Source organism: Acomys russatus, chromosome 21 (genome assembly GCF_903995435.1).
Source record: "Acomys russatus chromosome 21, mAcoRus1.1, whole genome shotgun sequence".
Classification (NCBI taxonomy): domain Eukaryota; kingdom Metazoa; phylum Chordata; class Mammalia; order Rodentia; family Muridae; genus Acomys; species Acomys russatus.
Window position 1 is genome coordinate 28,560,126 of NC_067157.1, and position 14,796 is coordinate 28,574,921.

The following is a 14,796-nucleotide window of genomic DNA, read 5'->3' on the forward strand; positions in this document are numbered from 1 at the left end:
AAATGAGAAATGTGAAGGGAGATCTGGTTAATCTTTAGGAATATGCATCGTTATACAAAGCAGTGGTTCTCCCCCTCCCTAATGCTGAGGCTTTTTAATACAGCTCCTCGGGTTGTACTGACCCCTAACCGTAAATTAGTTTTGTTGCTACTTTACAACTGTAGTTTGGCTACTGCTATGAATTGTAATGTAAATAGTTTTAGAGACAGAGGGTTGCCAAAGGGGTCGTGACCCATATGTTGAGAACCACTGCCTTTGGTTCACAGCTTCCTGCTGTTGTGTCAGCCAATAGACAGCCAATACGAAAACTAGAAGGGAAGGGAAAGCTGGACCTTGGGACATGGCAAACGCCTTTCTTGAATGCTTCACTCCCATAGAGCTCTACAAAGGAGGAACCCTAAGACATGAATACCAGAGATGTTATTTTAGAAAAACCAGTGTCAACCAGTAGATGGATGTAGTGGGTGGTGGAGGGGGGCAGACTGCAAGAGGATGCTAGAGCCTGGTCCATGTCCACTAGAGAAACAGAAACTCTGAACAGATCTACAGGTGTCCCCATCTTTAAACTACAATGCCAACAGACCCTTGGTGTTCAGCAAATGTCAGACCAGCTTAACTCTTTCCTTGCTTAAGATGAAAGTCTGCATGCCCTCCATCCTACACTTAAACACATGTTGTTTGTCTGTTGTCTCAGATAGGGCATCTCTGTGTGTTCCCAGCTGTCCTGACACTTGCCCTCTATACTCAGCTAGCCACAAACTCAGAGATCTGTCAGATTCTGGCATCTGAGTGCTAAGGTTAAAGGCAGGTACGCCGTGTCCAACCTTGAACAACTTTTTGAAAGATTGCTTTACGGAGAGCTTAGGTAAACTGCCAGAGTTGTGCAGAGCTGATGTCTTTATGCCGTGGGGTCCAGCCTTCCAGGTGTACTTTCATCTGAGAACAAATTTCACCCATGTCTTTTTTTCTTACCCTGATTTTGTGTCCTATATTATTTAAAGGATTTTGTTTTCTCATAACTATGCCTGTGGAGGGAGTCACTGTACTTCCCAAATCAAAACCCAAGAAAAGCCTCTTACACTTGTGTGGATTCCCTTCAGCATCAAGAGGTGGCCTCAACAGACCATTCCCTCTTTTTGCCCCTCAACTGTTCTTGTCAGAATCACACTGGGTCTCACTTCCTCTATGATGACTAATATTGGCATCATGACAGGACCTATTCCAGGGTCACCTAGGAGACTAACCTCCATGCCTGTTTGTGAGGGAGTTCACTGAGGTACAGTTACCTACCCCAAGTGATCCATAGAACCACCCTATGGGCTGAGGCTGGAAAATGAACCATGAGAGTAAAGCAAGCTGAGAACCAGCATTCCTTGTGCTCTGCTTCCTGGTAGCAGCTGGGCTGCGAGCAGTCGCCTCCCTTTCCTGTCACCATGATGGAAGGCACCTATGAACTGTGAGCCAAAATAAGCCTTCTCGGCCTTCAGTTTATTTTCCTGAGTATTTTGTCAAGGTGACAATAAAAACAAAAATGGCGCGTCTTCAAATATCCAAATGGAGCATGTTAGGACACACTGAATGTCATGTTGACTCGAGCATAGAATTTTTATGTAATTTCTTTGGCTTCAGAGAACGTCTTCCAAAACTCGGTTGTTCTTCCGGGTTTATATTCACCTGCAAATATTGTGAGTCAAACTTCCGAAAGCTGTAAATACAGGGGAGCCGAAGGCTACATAGAGCAAAGCATTGTGTGATTCTATGGGAGGCCTCCTCTCTGGCGGGCGCTGCTGCTCAGTTTGGCTACTTCTTGATGCAGTTCACAGAAACGCACACGCGGTGCTGCATTTGTGAAAGCATTCAGAAGAGACTGCCCGGAAATACGTATGCACATATATTCTGGTACAAAATAGCATAGATTAAGTTATGGCTACCCATGGATCATTCATTTTTCCCATTCCTAGTACTCCTAAACTAGCCGCCATCTTATTAGCAACAGGCATCAATATTATCAGTGTAAACTTTACAAAATACACCTCCATCCTCCTCAGGCAGCCAAGACGGTGACGGGCCACCTCCACAGCTCTCCCATCTTCTGAGAGTCTAGCATTCATCAGAGACATCAGAATGTATGCATTGACACACAATCTCATTGGCTACTTTTCTCACTGAGGAGACAGGTGACAGGTGGACTCTCGTGGTTATTCAAGTCCTTATATTTTTTTGATGTCTTATCTTGGATTTGTTCCACTTTTTCCAGACAGAGGTTCATTTTGCCTCTATTGGGACTTCTACATTCCATTCCATGTGCTACACTGCACCACACAGAAGGCACTCTCATCCCTGTGCTTATCCTTTTCTGGTCTTGTCTAATCATTTTAAAAGCTCTCTTGTGCTTCAACACCCCCACTCCTATATATACATATACACATACACATACATACATATACATATATGTATATATATAGGCAAAGCATACACACACACACACACACACACACACACACATATATATATATATATATGCAAAGCATGTTCTGGATGCTTTCACAGCACTAATCCACACCAGTGTCCAGTTCTCCCGTGCTTCCAGACATCTGTTTTGGTTCCTTTATGACCACGTTGATCTACCATTCTGAACAGGCCATGGTACTACGCAGCATGTGTGGTTCATACACACACAATGCAGTCAATCACAATTCATCAGACTCTCAGAATTGAGAGACTTTAGAAGTTTATCAACACAAACATTCTTTTCAGTAAACTAAGGACCAGGTGTGCTGTCTCAGTCCAACAGTAGATTACCAGTAATAGGGTTGGGATGTAAGCTCTCAGATTCATGGTCCAATGTTGTTTCTTGCCTTTCTATTTGTCTTTCTGTGTTTTTTTTCCCATGTTACCTGAGGGCCTCATAGACTGATAGGAACTGACTGAGTGATTCTCAAATATGATTGAAATGTGACTAGCAACAAGGACACAAAGTTAATAAAGACCAGTTTCCCATGAGGGGATAAGAAGTCTTGTGGAGAAGGAGTCAAAGTAAATAATTAAAATGAAGTGAACTGCCATCGGAGATGGCAGCATCTGTTCTTCCACGCCTCTGGAGGAATCGGGGGGCCTTCTAAGAGGTGGTGGCAGCTGAAAGAAGCTTGGCACATCAGCAAGAGCTTTCTTTGGACACAGAATCTGATTCATCCTTACCCTAAGATTTCCATCATCCTTCTCACTTGAAGTATTCCTATTATTTTCAATATAATTGACACTGTTCTATTCATATATTGGGATTTTTACCCTTGTTTAGGGCTTAGAAACTGCCAGAATGCAAGACTAACTGCCCAAGGGAAGTAAAAATTAATCTATGCCTTCAGGACCAAACAAAACATTACACAAAATTCCATGTGGTATTCACAAATGTGACAGATGGAAATATTTTCTGTTCGAGCTACAATAGTTTGAGGACTTTCTTCCCTGTGGAGACATTTCCAACTTTGAGAAATGTTTTCAAATCTATATCCTTACCAGAGTTGAAAGAGGAAGTTCCTATGGGTGACTAGCAGTTCAGTCAGACTAAGTTCAGAACATGATAGAGTGGAGTGGAAGCCCTCTTCTCATGAGTGCCTTAGCGGTTTTGCATGTGGGTGCTGAAACAAGATAATGAGTGGTCCATGCCCTTGCTATATCATGGCATGAACATCCTCAGGCCCTACATGGAGGAAGGAGAGAACTAAATCCTGCAGGTTGTCCTCTAACCTCCACATACATACCATGGCATACACCTACACACACACTCACACACACACACATGTGCACACACATACAAGTAAGTCATAGTTTGGCTAATTATTCAAGTATGCTTATTAATGGTCAGGGAATCAAGAAGCCTGGGTCTTTCTTCTGCATTCTGCGACATAAACCCATTGCTTGCAAAGAAGAGATGAGTTTATGTGAGGCCTTGCCTTTCTTTCTAATTAATTCTGTTGCTTCAGATTTACAAAATTATGTTGAATGTATAGTGTAAGGAGTGATGAGGCAGGAAACCTGGACCTGCAGTTGGAAGGTTCTGCTGGCACCGTTCTGACGCTGTTGGGTTACTAGGGAATAAAAAAGAGAGAGAATCATGAGGAAGAGGAAGCTTAAACTTAGAGAAGAAGCTGTACAGTGATATGATATGAAAATCTGCAAAATGTTAGTTCTGTGTCAACAAGCCTTGCATATTCTCAAGACCTTCACTGCCCTTCTTACTGCTCGGTGTAGGGTAAAGACCTACAGCCACATGAAACACTTGAAGGGAAACAGAGCACAGCCTCTAGAGGATTGGCAGATGGACACTCAAGTCACTACATGGAAATGTAACAATTGTGATCAAGCACATCTTGAGTCTCCAGACACTGCAGCCTTCTTAGGCGCCTGAAATCTATATGCGTTCTTTTGTCAGCAATGCCTCTGCAAAACCCGCCAGCCTGACAAACTACGAAGTACAGGCATGAACCAATTATGAGCTGTGTAACAATGGCATGGAACAAACACTCTCCAAGGACTGAAAGCCATGAAGCTCTGGAACACAGAAATCTCCAGAAGGCCAAGTAGCAGCTCCATAATGATCTCAGAAAACACCCTGCTGGGACCCAGTGGGAGACGTATTTGGCAGGAACAGAAGGCATTAGAAACCTGTTTTCCCTAAAGTAGAAATATGCTCCCATCGCATAACCCAGCTCTTCAAATCTGGACAATCTCTCAACAATAACTGTCACATTCCCCACTCCACAGGAAGGTGGCTTGAACTGTGAAAATGAAGCCATTGCTATGGAAATCACTAACTTACCAGCATGCAGGAGGTCAGCAGAAATGTCCCAGCTGAGAGATGAAGCACTTACAACCACAGACTTTGCTTTTCACCCCTCACCAAAGCACAGCTACCTACAGCAGCTGCCCTCAGCACCATGGCTACCATGAGTTGTGGAGCAACACTGCAAAGAGAGATGCTAATAATTATTAAGACTTAAGGTCATGTTTATTAGTATTAGGCCTGGACAATGCAGCACACACTAGTGACAGTCCTATAGACCAGAAAGAAAAGCTGAAGACAGATGGTCATCTGAACACGAGTGCCTTCACTTCGTTTCTCACAGCTTGAGGAAGACTCCCAGAACCACAAGCAACACACCTGCCAAGGCCACTGAAGGACCCAATGTCATCTACACAGCAAATAAGCCATGTTTCCCCAGAGCCAATTCACCATCCACATTAGCACTAAAGTGTGCCATCCCATAATTTACAGGATCCTGCACATCAAGCCTCTTGTGAAATTTTCTAACCTGTAGCCTTTTTGAAAACATCATTTTGGCTGAGTTTGGCTTTTTTGTTTTGTTTGGTTTTGTTTGTTTGTTTGTTTTTTGTTGTTTTTTATTCTCCCCACCTATGAGTAGAATCCATTCAATAGTTCTCTGAAAGGAAGGAATGAGAAGGTATGAAGGAATGCCTGTGGAAGGATGGCAAGACACCCCCCTCCACTCGTAAAAAGATAGAATTCTCTAATGCTGGAAACACGAACTCCTTTAGCACCAAGGGACGTATTTTTTATGAATCTTTTAGAGAAACACCACAGGTGATGCCTGGGTGGCATATGGAAAGAAAAATCAGGATGCTGGGGGTAGGGGTAGGACAGGTGAGAGTTTTTCTGTTTTCATTGTTTCCTTTCTCCTTTTCTAGCATGGAGTTAGTGGCAGCAAGACAGAGTGAAGAGAACATAGATTTTTAGATTTCCAGTCCTCACCACAGATCTCAGTCAGTTTTTCTCATCTATATTCTCTATTTATGGACCACTTGAGTGAATAGTCACTTGGCTATCAAATTCACACATTGACCATCAACACCTAAGGCAACAGTCTCAGGAAAGAGAGCCTTGAGGAGGGCATTAGGTTGTCAGGATGGACCCCCCTCAGAACTGTAATTTGTGCCCCTTTGTCCAAATCTCTTCTGCATTATTTCAGTAAAGAGTCTAGATAGTTTATACAAAAATGGATTGCTTACATTTCTAGAGCTGAGGAGTTCAAGGGAAAGGGGCCTGTACCTGGTAAAGCCTCATAGCCTGGCAGAGGCATGTCGTCAAAAAACAAGACTATGACAGCTCGTTCCTTGTGGTGGTTTGAACAGGATAGCTCCCGTAGGCTCAAATATTTGAATACTTAGTCATCAGTGAGTTGCACTACTTGAGGGGGATTAGGAGGTGTGGCCTTGCTGGAGTGGGTGTGGCCTTGTTGGAGTGGGCGTGGCCTTGTTGGAGGAAGAGTGTCACTGGAAATGGGCCTTTGAGATTTCAGAAGTCCAAGCCAGGACTTTCCCTGCTGCCTGTGGATCTAGACTCAGCTACTTATCCTGCATCATTTCTGCCTGTGTCCTGCCATGCTTCCTGCCAAGATAATAACGGTCTAAATCTCTGATGGTTAAATCTTAAAGGGCCATTGCATTAGGAAGGTTGAGAGCCGCTGGCCAAAGGGAAGGCCACACTCCCGTTCTTTAGCTTACTGGCTTTCCCTCCACCTCATTTGAATTGATGCTAACTGGATTTCTCACCACGATAAATGTGAAAACACTGCCTCTCATAAGCACCCTGGCACAAAGCCCTTCCTAATTGAGATTTTCTTTCTGGAGTGACCTCCAGCTGCTCACTGCTGGTCTATTAGCTCTTCTGTTAGGTTTCAAGCTCCAGGAAACAGTCACTGATTTTGCTTCTTTGCTTTTTTCCCCTGGGCTCTACTTTGAATCTCTGAGTGGTGATACAGAATCGTGCAGTGTGTGATTGCTTTGAATCAAGTTAAGGGGGCCGGGGGGGGGGGGGGGAACTGCCACCAAACCTTGGTTTGCTGGTTCTGGGATCTCGGTTGCCCTGTGTAGCTAGGCCTGACCAAGGCAGATGGCTTTGGGTGTTATGAGAGTCCTACCACAACCAAGTCCCCCCTCTCTCTCTCTCTCTCTCTGTGTCTCTCTCTATCTCTCTCTCTCTGTCTCTCTCTCTCTCTCTTTCTGAACTGCTCCAGCTTTGGTCTGGGTTTCCATACATTGGCTTCCTTCCTTCCTTCTTCCTCTTAGCCTACCAGGCTCACTTTGCTTGCTCACATGGAAACCCAGTCCTTCCTCCTTTCTCTCCACCTTTCTGTATACAGGTGGTAAAGGCCTGGACATCTCTTTGGAATGTGGCTCGCTATAGTTGCTTTTAAACAAAGGAGAAATCATCCATCCTTGTTTCCGTTTCTTCCTCAAATATATCTATTCAAAAAGATTTCCAAGTCAGGCACGGTGACGCACACCTGTAATCCCAGCACTCAGGGAAGCAGATGCCATCAGATCACTGTGAGTTTGAGGCCAGCCTGGTCTACAAAGTAAGTCCAGGACAGCCAAGACTACACAGAGAAACCCTGTCTGGAGAAAAAGAAAAAAAAAAAAAAAAAAAAAAAAAAGCCTGGAATCTGCAAGCTAAGCTAAGCATTTCCTTCGAATATTTGGAACTGGTTTGGATTCCAGAAAACAGATTGATGCTGTGTTTTATTTCTGCCAAGGTTTGCAATTGGCTTGAAGCTTAGTATGTATACTTTGATAAATCTCATAGACTAGAGCCATGGGTTATGCCCTTGTTTGTTCTCTTAACATTAAACTACCTTAATCCTGGTTATAATTCCACAGCAATCTGTGTCTCCTTGCCAGCTCACTCAGACAGTACATACCATCCACAACCCTGCCATTGCACAGCAATTCAGAAACCATAAGTAGGAATTCAAAAGGAGATCTCTTTCTTGGAAGATAAAGTTGAATGCCCTTTCAGAAACTTCTCAAAGACCTAGAGAATCTTAAAGCACCCTTTGTTTGAGGACTGTTTATTATAAAATAAGACATAAATTTTACAAACTTACAAAAGGTTGCTTTTTGTCTCTGTGTTAATTCTCTTTGCTTATATGTGTAAGTATGAAAGTCAGTGTAGTAGTAAGTCAGTTGCTGCCTCGCTCTTTAGCCATCATTTTAGCAACTATTTTTTGAATGCTGGCTGTGTGCAAGATACTATAATGAATAATAAAAATGTTAATTAAAATGGGATTGACCATAAGGCATGGAGAATTCATACCCTGGGCATGCACACACACACACACACAAACACACACACACACACACACACACACACACACACACACACACACGGCTTGTTCAAATGAGCTGAGGAATGAAGCTTGTGTGAGACATGAGAGTGGAGTCTGTCAGAGAAGGACCTTCTGAGCCAGGACTCGGGAGTTAGGAGATTTGGACGGTCCAGCCAGAACGTTCTTTTGTTGATTGTTTTCAAGTCAGGGTATCTTTGTGTAGCCCTGGCATTGAACTCAGAGTTTTGCCTGCCTCTGCCTCCCAAGTGATGAGATCAAAGGCATGCACCAGCATACACAGGTGGCTGAAGCATTCTCCGTAGTCTCAACATGGCATACGGGATACATGAGGAAGAGAAATGGTGTGTGCACATTAAAGGGGGCCAGGGAGATTAAACCCACGGGGTCTGAAATCCCAGGTTAATGTGCCATTAGCAAGGACTATTTTCTCTACTGTTATACTCTTTCAGAGGTGTGTCATAGAATAATCTGCTCACTCCATGTAAACCAGCTGGCACAGGAAGAGGACCCACAAATGCTGGAGAGAAGTTGGGAGGTTACTCAGTGGTGGTTAATACATGCTGCACAAATCTAGAAAGAATGGGATTGTAACAGGAAGGTGGAACTGTGATGCCGTTTGGCATGAAATCTCTATGATTTAAGGCCGTGTTGAAATGGGGAGTAGAAAGGGAGGAAGGTTCACTGCACAGGGCCAAGCCTGAGGATTGGCCCCACTGCAAAGCCAAGTGTGACACTGAGGCCAATGGCGCGTGTCTGGGGGTAGTGGGGGCTTGCAACCAAGAGACAGCGTAACATATTTGGTGACAAAATTATTTAACCAAAAATATTTCTTGAACTCACATAGCATTAATACTAAAAGAGAGACACAGTGTATTATATTGAGAAGGGGGCAGGGGGAAGCTCCACAAATTCACATTAAGTCAATGAACATAACCTCTTCCCAAACTATGAGGATTTAAAAGTTATTCCTCTGCCTTTATCAGGTGGAACAGTAGCAGCCAACGTTCCCTGTGAGCAGCCCTCAAACTGAACTTCCCAGCCTCCCCAGGCGCACCTGTGGATCACCTGTCTCCTTTCTTTTTAGAGTACAAGCAGAAGCTATGATAGCTACTGGTGGAGTCATCACCGGCCTGGCGGCCCTGAAGCGCCAGGACTCTGCAAGGTCCCAGCAACACATCAACCTCAGCCCGTTACCTGCTCCCCAGGACCAGAAACCCGTCAGACGGCGCCCACGAGCTGACGTCGTGGTGGTTCGTGGAAAAATCCGGCTTTATTCTCCATCTGGCTTTTTCCTCATTCTGGGAGTGCTGGTGTCTATCATAGGAATCGTCATGGCAGTCCTTGGATACTGGCCCCAGAAGGAGCATTTCATCGACGCGGAGACCACGCTGTCCACCAATGAGACGCAGGTGGTTCGGAACCAGGGCGGTGTGGTGGTGCGCTTCTTTGAGCAGCATCTGCACTCTGATAAGATGAAGATGCTTGGCCCGTTCACCATGGGCATCGGCATCTTCATCTTCATCTGTGCCAACGCCATCCTTCACGAGAACCGCGACAAAGAAACCAAAATTATCCACATGAGGGATATCTACTCCACGGTCATTGACATCCACACGCTGAGACTCAAGGAGCAGAAACAAGCGAACGGCCTGTACACGGGCTTGCTGGGCGACGCAGAGGTAAAACAGAACGGCAGCCCCTGTGCATCCAGGCTGGCTGCCACCACCTTGGCCTCTTTCTCAGGGATGCGGAACAGCTTTCGGGTGGACAGCTCTGTGGAGGAGGATGAGCTCATGTTGAGTGAAAATAAGAGCCCGGGGCACCTCATGCCCCCTGTGCTATCTGGCAGTGCAGTCTCTGTCTTTGGCCTTTATCCACCTCCATCCAAGACAACCGATGACAAGGCCAGCAGTTCTAAGAAATGTGACACCAAATCGATCGTGTCGTCATCCATCAGTGCTTTTACGCTGCCTGTGATCAAACTGAATAACTGTGTCATTGACGAGCCCAGTATAGACAGCATCACTGAGGTCGCAGACAACCTCAAAAGCAGGTCCAGGAATCTTTCAATGGACTCCCTTGTGGTCCCACTGCCCAGCTGTGGCGAGTCCTTCCAGCCCGCCAGCACATTACTGCCCAGGAACAATTCCGTTGGGGAGTCGCTATCGAGTCAGTACAAGTCCTCCGTGGCCCTGGGACCTGGGACTGGACAACTCTTGTCACCTGGGGCTGCTAGAAGACAGTTTGGATCCAACACCTCCTTACATTTGCTCACTTCTCACTCCAAATCCCTGGACTTAGACCGCGGTCCTTCTACCCTGACTGTGCAGGCAGAACAACGGAAGCACCCCAGTTGGCCTCGGTTGGATCGGAGCAACAGCAAAGGGTACATGAAATTGGAGAACAAAGAGGATCCAATGGACCGGCTTCTGGTTCCCCAAACAGCGATCAAAAAGGACTTTACGAATAAAGAGAAACTTCTAATGATATCAAGATCTCACAACAACCTGAGCTTTGAACACGATGAGTTTTTGAGTAACAACTTGAAGCGAGGAACTTCGGAAACAAGGTTTTAGTGTTTAAAAATAGATCATTTCCCATGGAGATATGCACTATTTTTTCACCAGTGTTTTCCTTCTTAAAGCATTGGTTGTAAGCCTTTTAAAATCAAACGGTAGTGTGTTAGAAGTGGCTGGTTAGTTCTGTAATGAAGATGGCTGTGTGTATGGGTTCCTCTTCCTGGCAGTACTGTAGATTATTATCATGTGGGATACTGTTTTCTCACTCTTTGAAAGCATGGTTTCTTTTGTAGATGTGAATACAAAATACCTGCATTCATGTTAAGAACTTGGCTTCACTTTCTAATCCTGTCACCGATTATCATCTTCATGGAATGGAGCGGCCAGTATGAAAAGTGTAGGGTACCAAAGTGTGGGCAGAAGTGTTAAATTCGGGTCCATTAGTCAATAGAAGTATTTATAAATGAGTGTGAGTGCAATCTTGAGCTGTGATCCGCTGGGTTAATACAAGATTGCCTAGTGACAAAGAAAGAGAACTGATTTCTCCTACATGTGTTGTGAATCTCATTCTGAACTCTTCATGGGCAGTATGTATTTTTTTTCCACATCAGTTCTGTTAGGGTGATATTTTAATTAAAATGAGAAATGTGTCTGGGAAGTCTATAGTTTAGAGATAAATAGCCAAAAGCTACCGGTTGTTACTTCAGAGCCTCAGAATCGAAAATCTCTATGCCAAGTGATGTGAAAAGTGAGAGAACTAATGTAGTTTGTAGAATTTGTCTTGACACACACACACAGAATGCTTCCTGAGGAATGAAGATGCTATTTGCTAGCATTTTACCTTTTCTAGCCACCTGCTGTTGTCCAGTATTTGCTCGCCCCCGTATCCTTATTTCCATATATAATCAGCTAACATTGGCATTTCTTTTCTATCTCCACATACCACTACTTTGGTGGTTAAAGAAAACTTATCACTTGATAAACTGCCTTTGCGATTTACCCTGTGCTGGAAGACCTTCTGCTAACTCCAAAGATTTTCTCATGGTTGAGTAAATTTTTAGGGTTGTGGTTCTCAAATATATTAAAGTGTCAAAGATCCTAAATACTAACATGAATGTTTCCATCAGACATTTTTCACTAAGGTAACACAGTTGAAGAGTTATTTAATGGGGTCCTAGAAGGGTGTCTCGGCAGTTAAAAGCATTTGCTGCTCTGGGAGAGAGAACCCTGATATGGTTCCTGACACCACAGTGGCTCGCATGCATCTGTGCCTCTAATTACAGGGGATCTAACAATCTGTTCCAGCCTCTGTGGGCACCAGGCACGCGTATGCTGCACAAACACACATAGGCACTTATACACATAAAATAAAATCTTACTTTAAAAAAAAAAAGTCTAATGGAATACTCAGGAAATTTTGCTGGTTTTTCCCAAAGCCTAGACATTTCTGACCACTCTTATTGCAGTTGCCAGGAAGAGCAGAAAAGATACAATCATAAGAGTGGCACCCTAGCATCCCACCCTGAGTTTACACAGACAGCTTCCTTCTTGAGAGGCACCCTGCTTCATAGAATCTCAAGCTTGTGTGTTATAACAGACTGAGCTCAATATTTTACTACAAAACATTTAATAAATGTCTTATTCATAGAAGTGTGTGTTCTTCATACCTTTGCTATTATTTTTAAATAAAATGTACATTTCTGCTTAAAACACTGGTTTGCAATTTTTTGCTAGGTTCTATTGATGGCATTTACTATTATGGTACATGAGTGCTCTGACTTTCTAACACTGCTTCGGTCAGGTTAAAAAGGTGCTCAGCCACTCTTTTCATCAGCTTGTTCTCATACTTTGTTATCTTGTGATAATTTTCATCTCATTTGTATTGACTTCCAGGTAAAGAAGCAAGCCCCACATACAGCATGGAAATGTGGACAGCACTCCCATACCTCAGCACAGCAGTTCTCAGCATGCCTGGTGTGACATGAGACACAATTTGCAAGTCTCTCCCTTTAAAGTGATCCAGAAATATGAAAAGCATTGAGCAGCATGTGCCTTTTGGAACAGCTAAATAAAACAACTGGGAGCTAAAAGCAATGGCTCACACCTAGCCAATTCTTCATCAAAAAAAAAAAAAAAAAAAAAGCACCAGGATTTTATTCGCTAGACAAATTAACCTTATTAAATGATAAATAGTCTTCACATTTAAATTAATCAGACTCATGCATCACTATTAGTGTGAGGCAATTCTTCTACCTTGTTAATTTGGCATCATTCCAACCCGGAAGACAAGTTACTTCATATTTTGCATATGACGCCATGCTCTTATGAATGCTGAAAAATCATTTAGAGCTGTAATTTCTCCCTATGAGAAACCCCAAGAAGTGGGTCAAGCTAAGCTGCTTCCGGCCCAGGTAGTCTCCGATGCCTGTAGCTTGAGGGCAGTGTTCAAGTGTTCCAGTGGTGTAAAAAGAAAAAGCTAGGCAGTGGATAGGTCAAACAATAGAAGTTTTCCCACACTTTTTTTTGGGGGGGGGGGAGTTAGTAATCCAAGATCAAGGTTAGGTTAGAGTAAAGTCTCTCCACTTGTGTTTTTGGGCTATTTTCATAGTTTCTTGTCTTGAGATCATTTTTCATGTCTCTCCTGGGGCCTATGTCAGGCAAGGCTTATGAGTGGTGGCCTTGTCACCACGTCCTTCTGTGTCCTTTTCTCTGTGCATGTATGTATATATATATATATATATAAATCCCTGTTGACTCTTTTTATAGGACACAAGCTAAATTGGATGGGCTCTCTACCCCCCTCCCCCATAGGCCTCACTTAACCTCAGTTCTATCTTTAGATGATCTCTCTGCAAACATGGCTATCATCTGAGCTGCAAGGTATTGGATGTGGGTCAGCCATAACATGGTGCATAGAGTGTTGACTGTGTATCCTTAGCCTAAAGCAGAAGACAAAAAACAGGGTATGGCCTCAGCAGCCTCGGCAATGACATTTAGTATCCCAATTATCATCTTATTTCTTAATTTTCAGTCAGATCAAGTATTCTCCAACTATGACGTAAGGTGAGTCAGAACATGAACTATTAATTCTTTCTAATCCTAAGGTTTCTGCACTCTTGAGGATCCACTGGTTCTCGTTGTGTTTATGCAGCAGATTGTGCTTACCACATCAGGGAGGACCGACCGGTGCTGCACTAGGGCAGAGTGGCCCCCACGTGGCATCCAGGCTGTGAGAGCATAAAGCCTGGCATTGTAACATTCTCACTGGGAACAGGCAAGGGTCTGTCAGGTGTGCCGATGTGCCAAGTGCTAGCCCTGCTCCCAGAATTTTGTAGAGTATACGAGATGACCTTTATAGAGGGTCCGGAAGGGTATCATGGCAAAAACATAATGAAAATTAATATCTAAAGGTTATTAGCACATGGAAGTGTTTCTGAAAGCTTTTCCAGCCTTCATCCCCTACCTGCCCCCACGCCAAGTATATCACCAACTCTAGGATGAATAAACAAGCCCCGGGGCATGTCCCTGCCCCCCCCCCCCCCCCCCCAGAATATGTGATCGTTAAATTACTTGGCAAAATGCACTGGTGACAGTGATGGGGTTACAGATCTTGCGATGGGGAGATTATCTTGGTCCACTCAGGGGAACATAGTGCAGCAACAAAGGCCCTTGTAAGAGGGAAGCTGTGGGGAAATCACAAAGAAGGCGGTGATGTGGCCAGTGCTGCTTAGGGTCCAGCTTGAAGGTGGAAAGGGGGAGCTTTGTGTCAAGAACTGTCAGCCCCCTGGATCTGAGAGAGGTCGGGATGAATGTCATAAAAAGTACATTGTATAAGATTCTTTTTTTTTTTTTTTTTTGGTTTTTTGAGACAGGGTTTCTCTGTGTAGCCTTGGGTGTCCTAGACTCACTTTGTAGACCAGGCTGGCCTTGAACTCACTGCGATTCACCTGCCTCTGCCTCCCGAGTGCTGGGATTAAAGGTGTGCACCACCATGCTCAGCTAACATTGTGTAAGATTCTTAAAGAATAAAAATAAAATATTATTTTTAAAAACTGTCAGCTTGAAAGACTGGAGAAACCAAAACCAAAGTAAACAGATACACTGCCATCAGTTGCCAGAGGAGTAGACTC

At 44.0% G+C, this 14,796-nt stretch overlaps 1 protein-coding gene across 1 annotated transcript; it reads left to right on the forward strand.

Moving 5' to 3' along the window:
- The first annotated feature begins 9,235 nt into the window (after positions 1-9,235).
- Tmem200a (transmembrane protein 200A) lies at positions 9,236-11,152 on the forward strand. The gene has a single exon (XM_051164541.1). It carries the CDS (start codon positions 9,248-9,250, stop codon positions 10,721-10,723), a length of 1,476 nt encoding a protein of 491 aa, XP_051020498.1. The 5' UTR covers positions 9,236-9,247; the 3' UTR covers positions 10,724-11,152.
- Positions 11,153-14,796: the final 3,644 nt, after the last annotated feature.

Excerpts from the sequence above, each read along its gene's own strand:
- Tmem200a (XM_051164541.1), top strand. The coding sequence starts at position 9,248 with ATGATAGCTACTGGTGGAGTCATCACCGGCCTGGCGGCCCTGAAGCGC.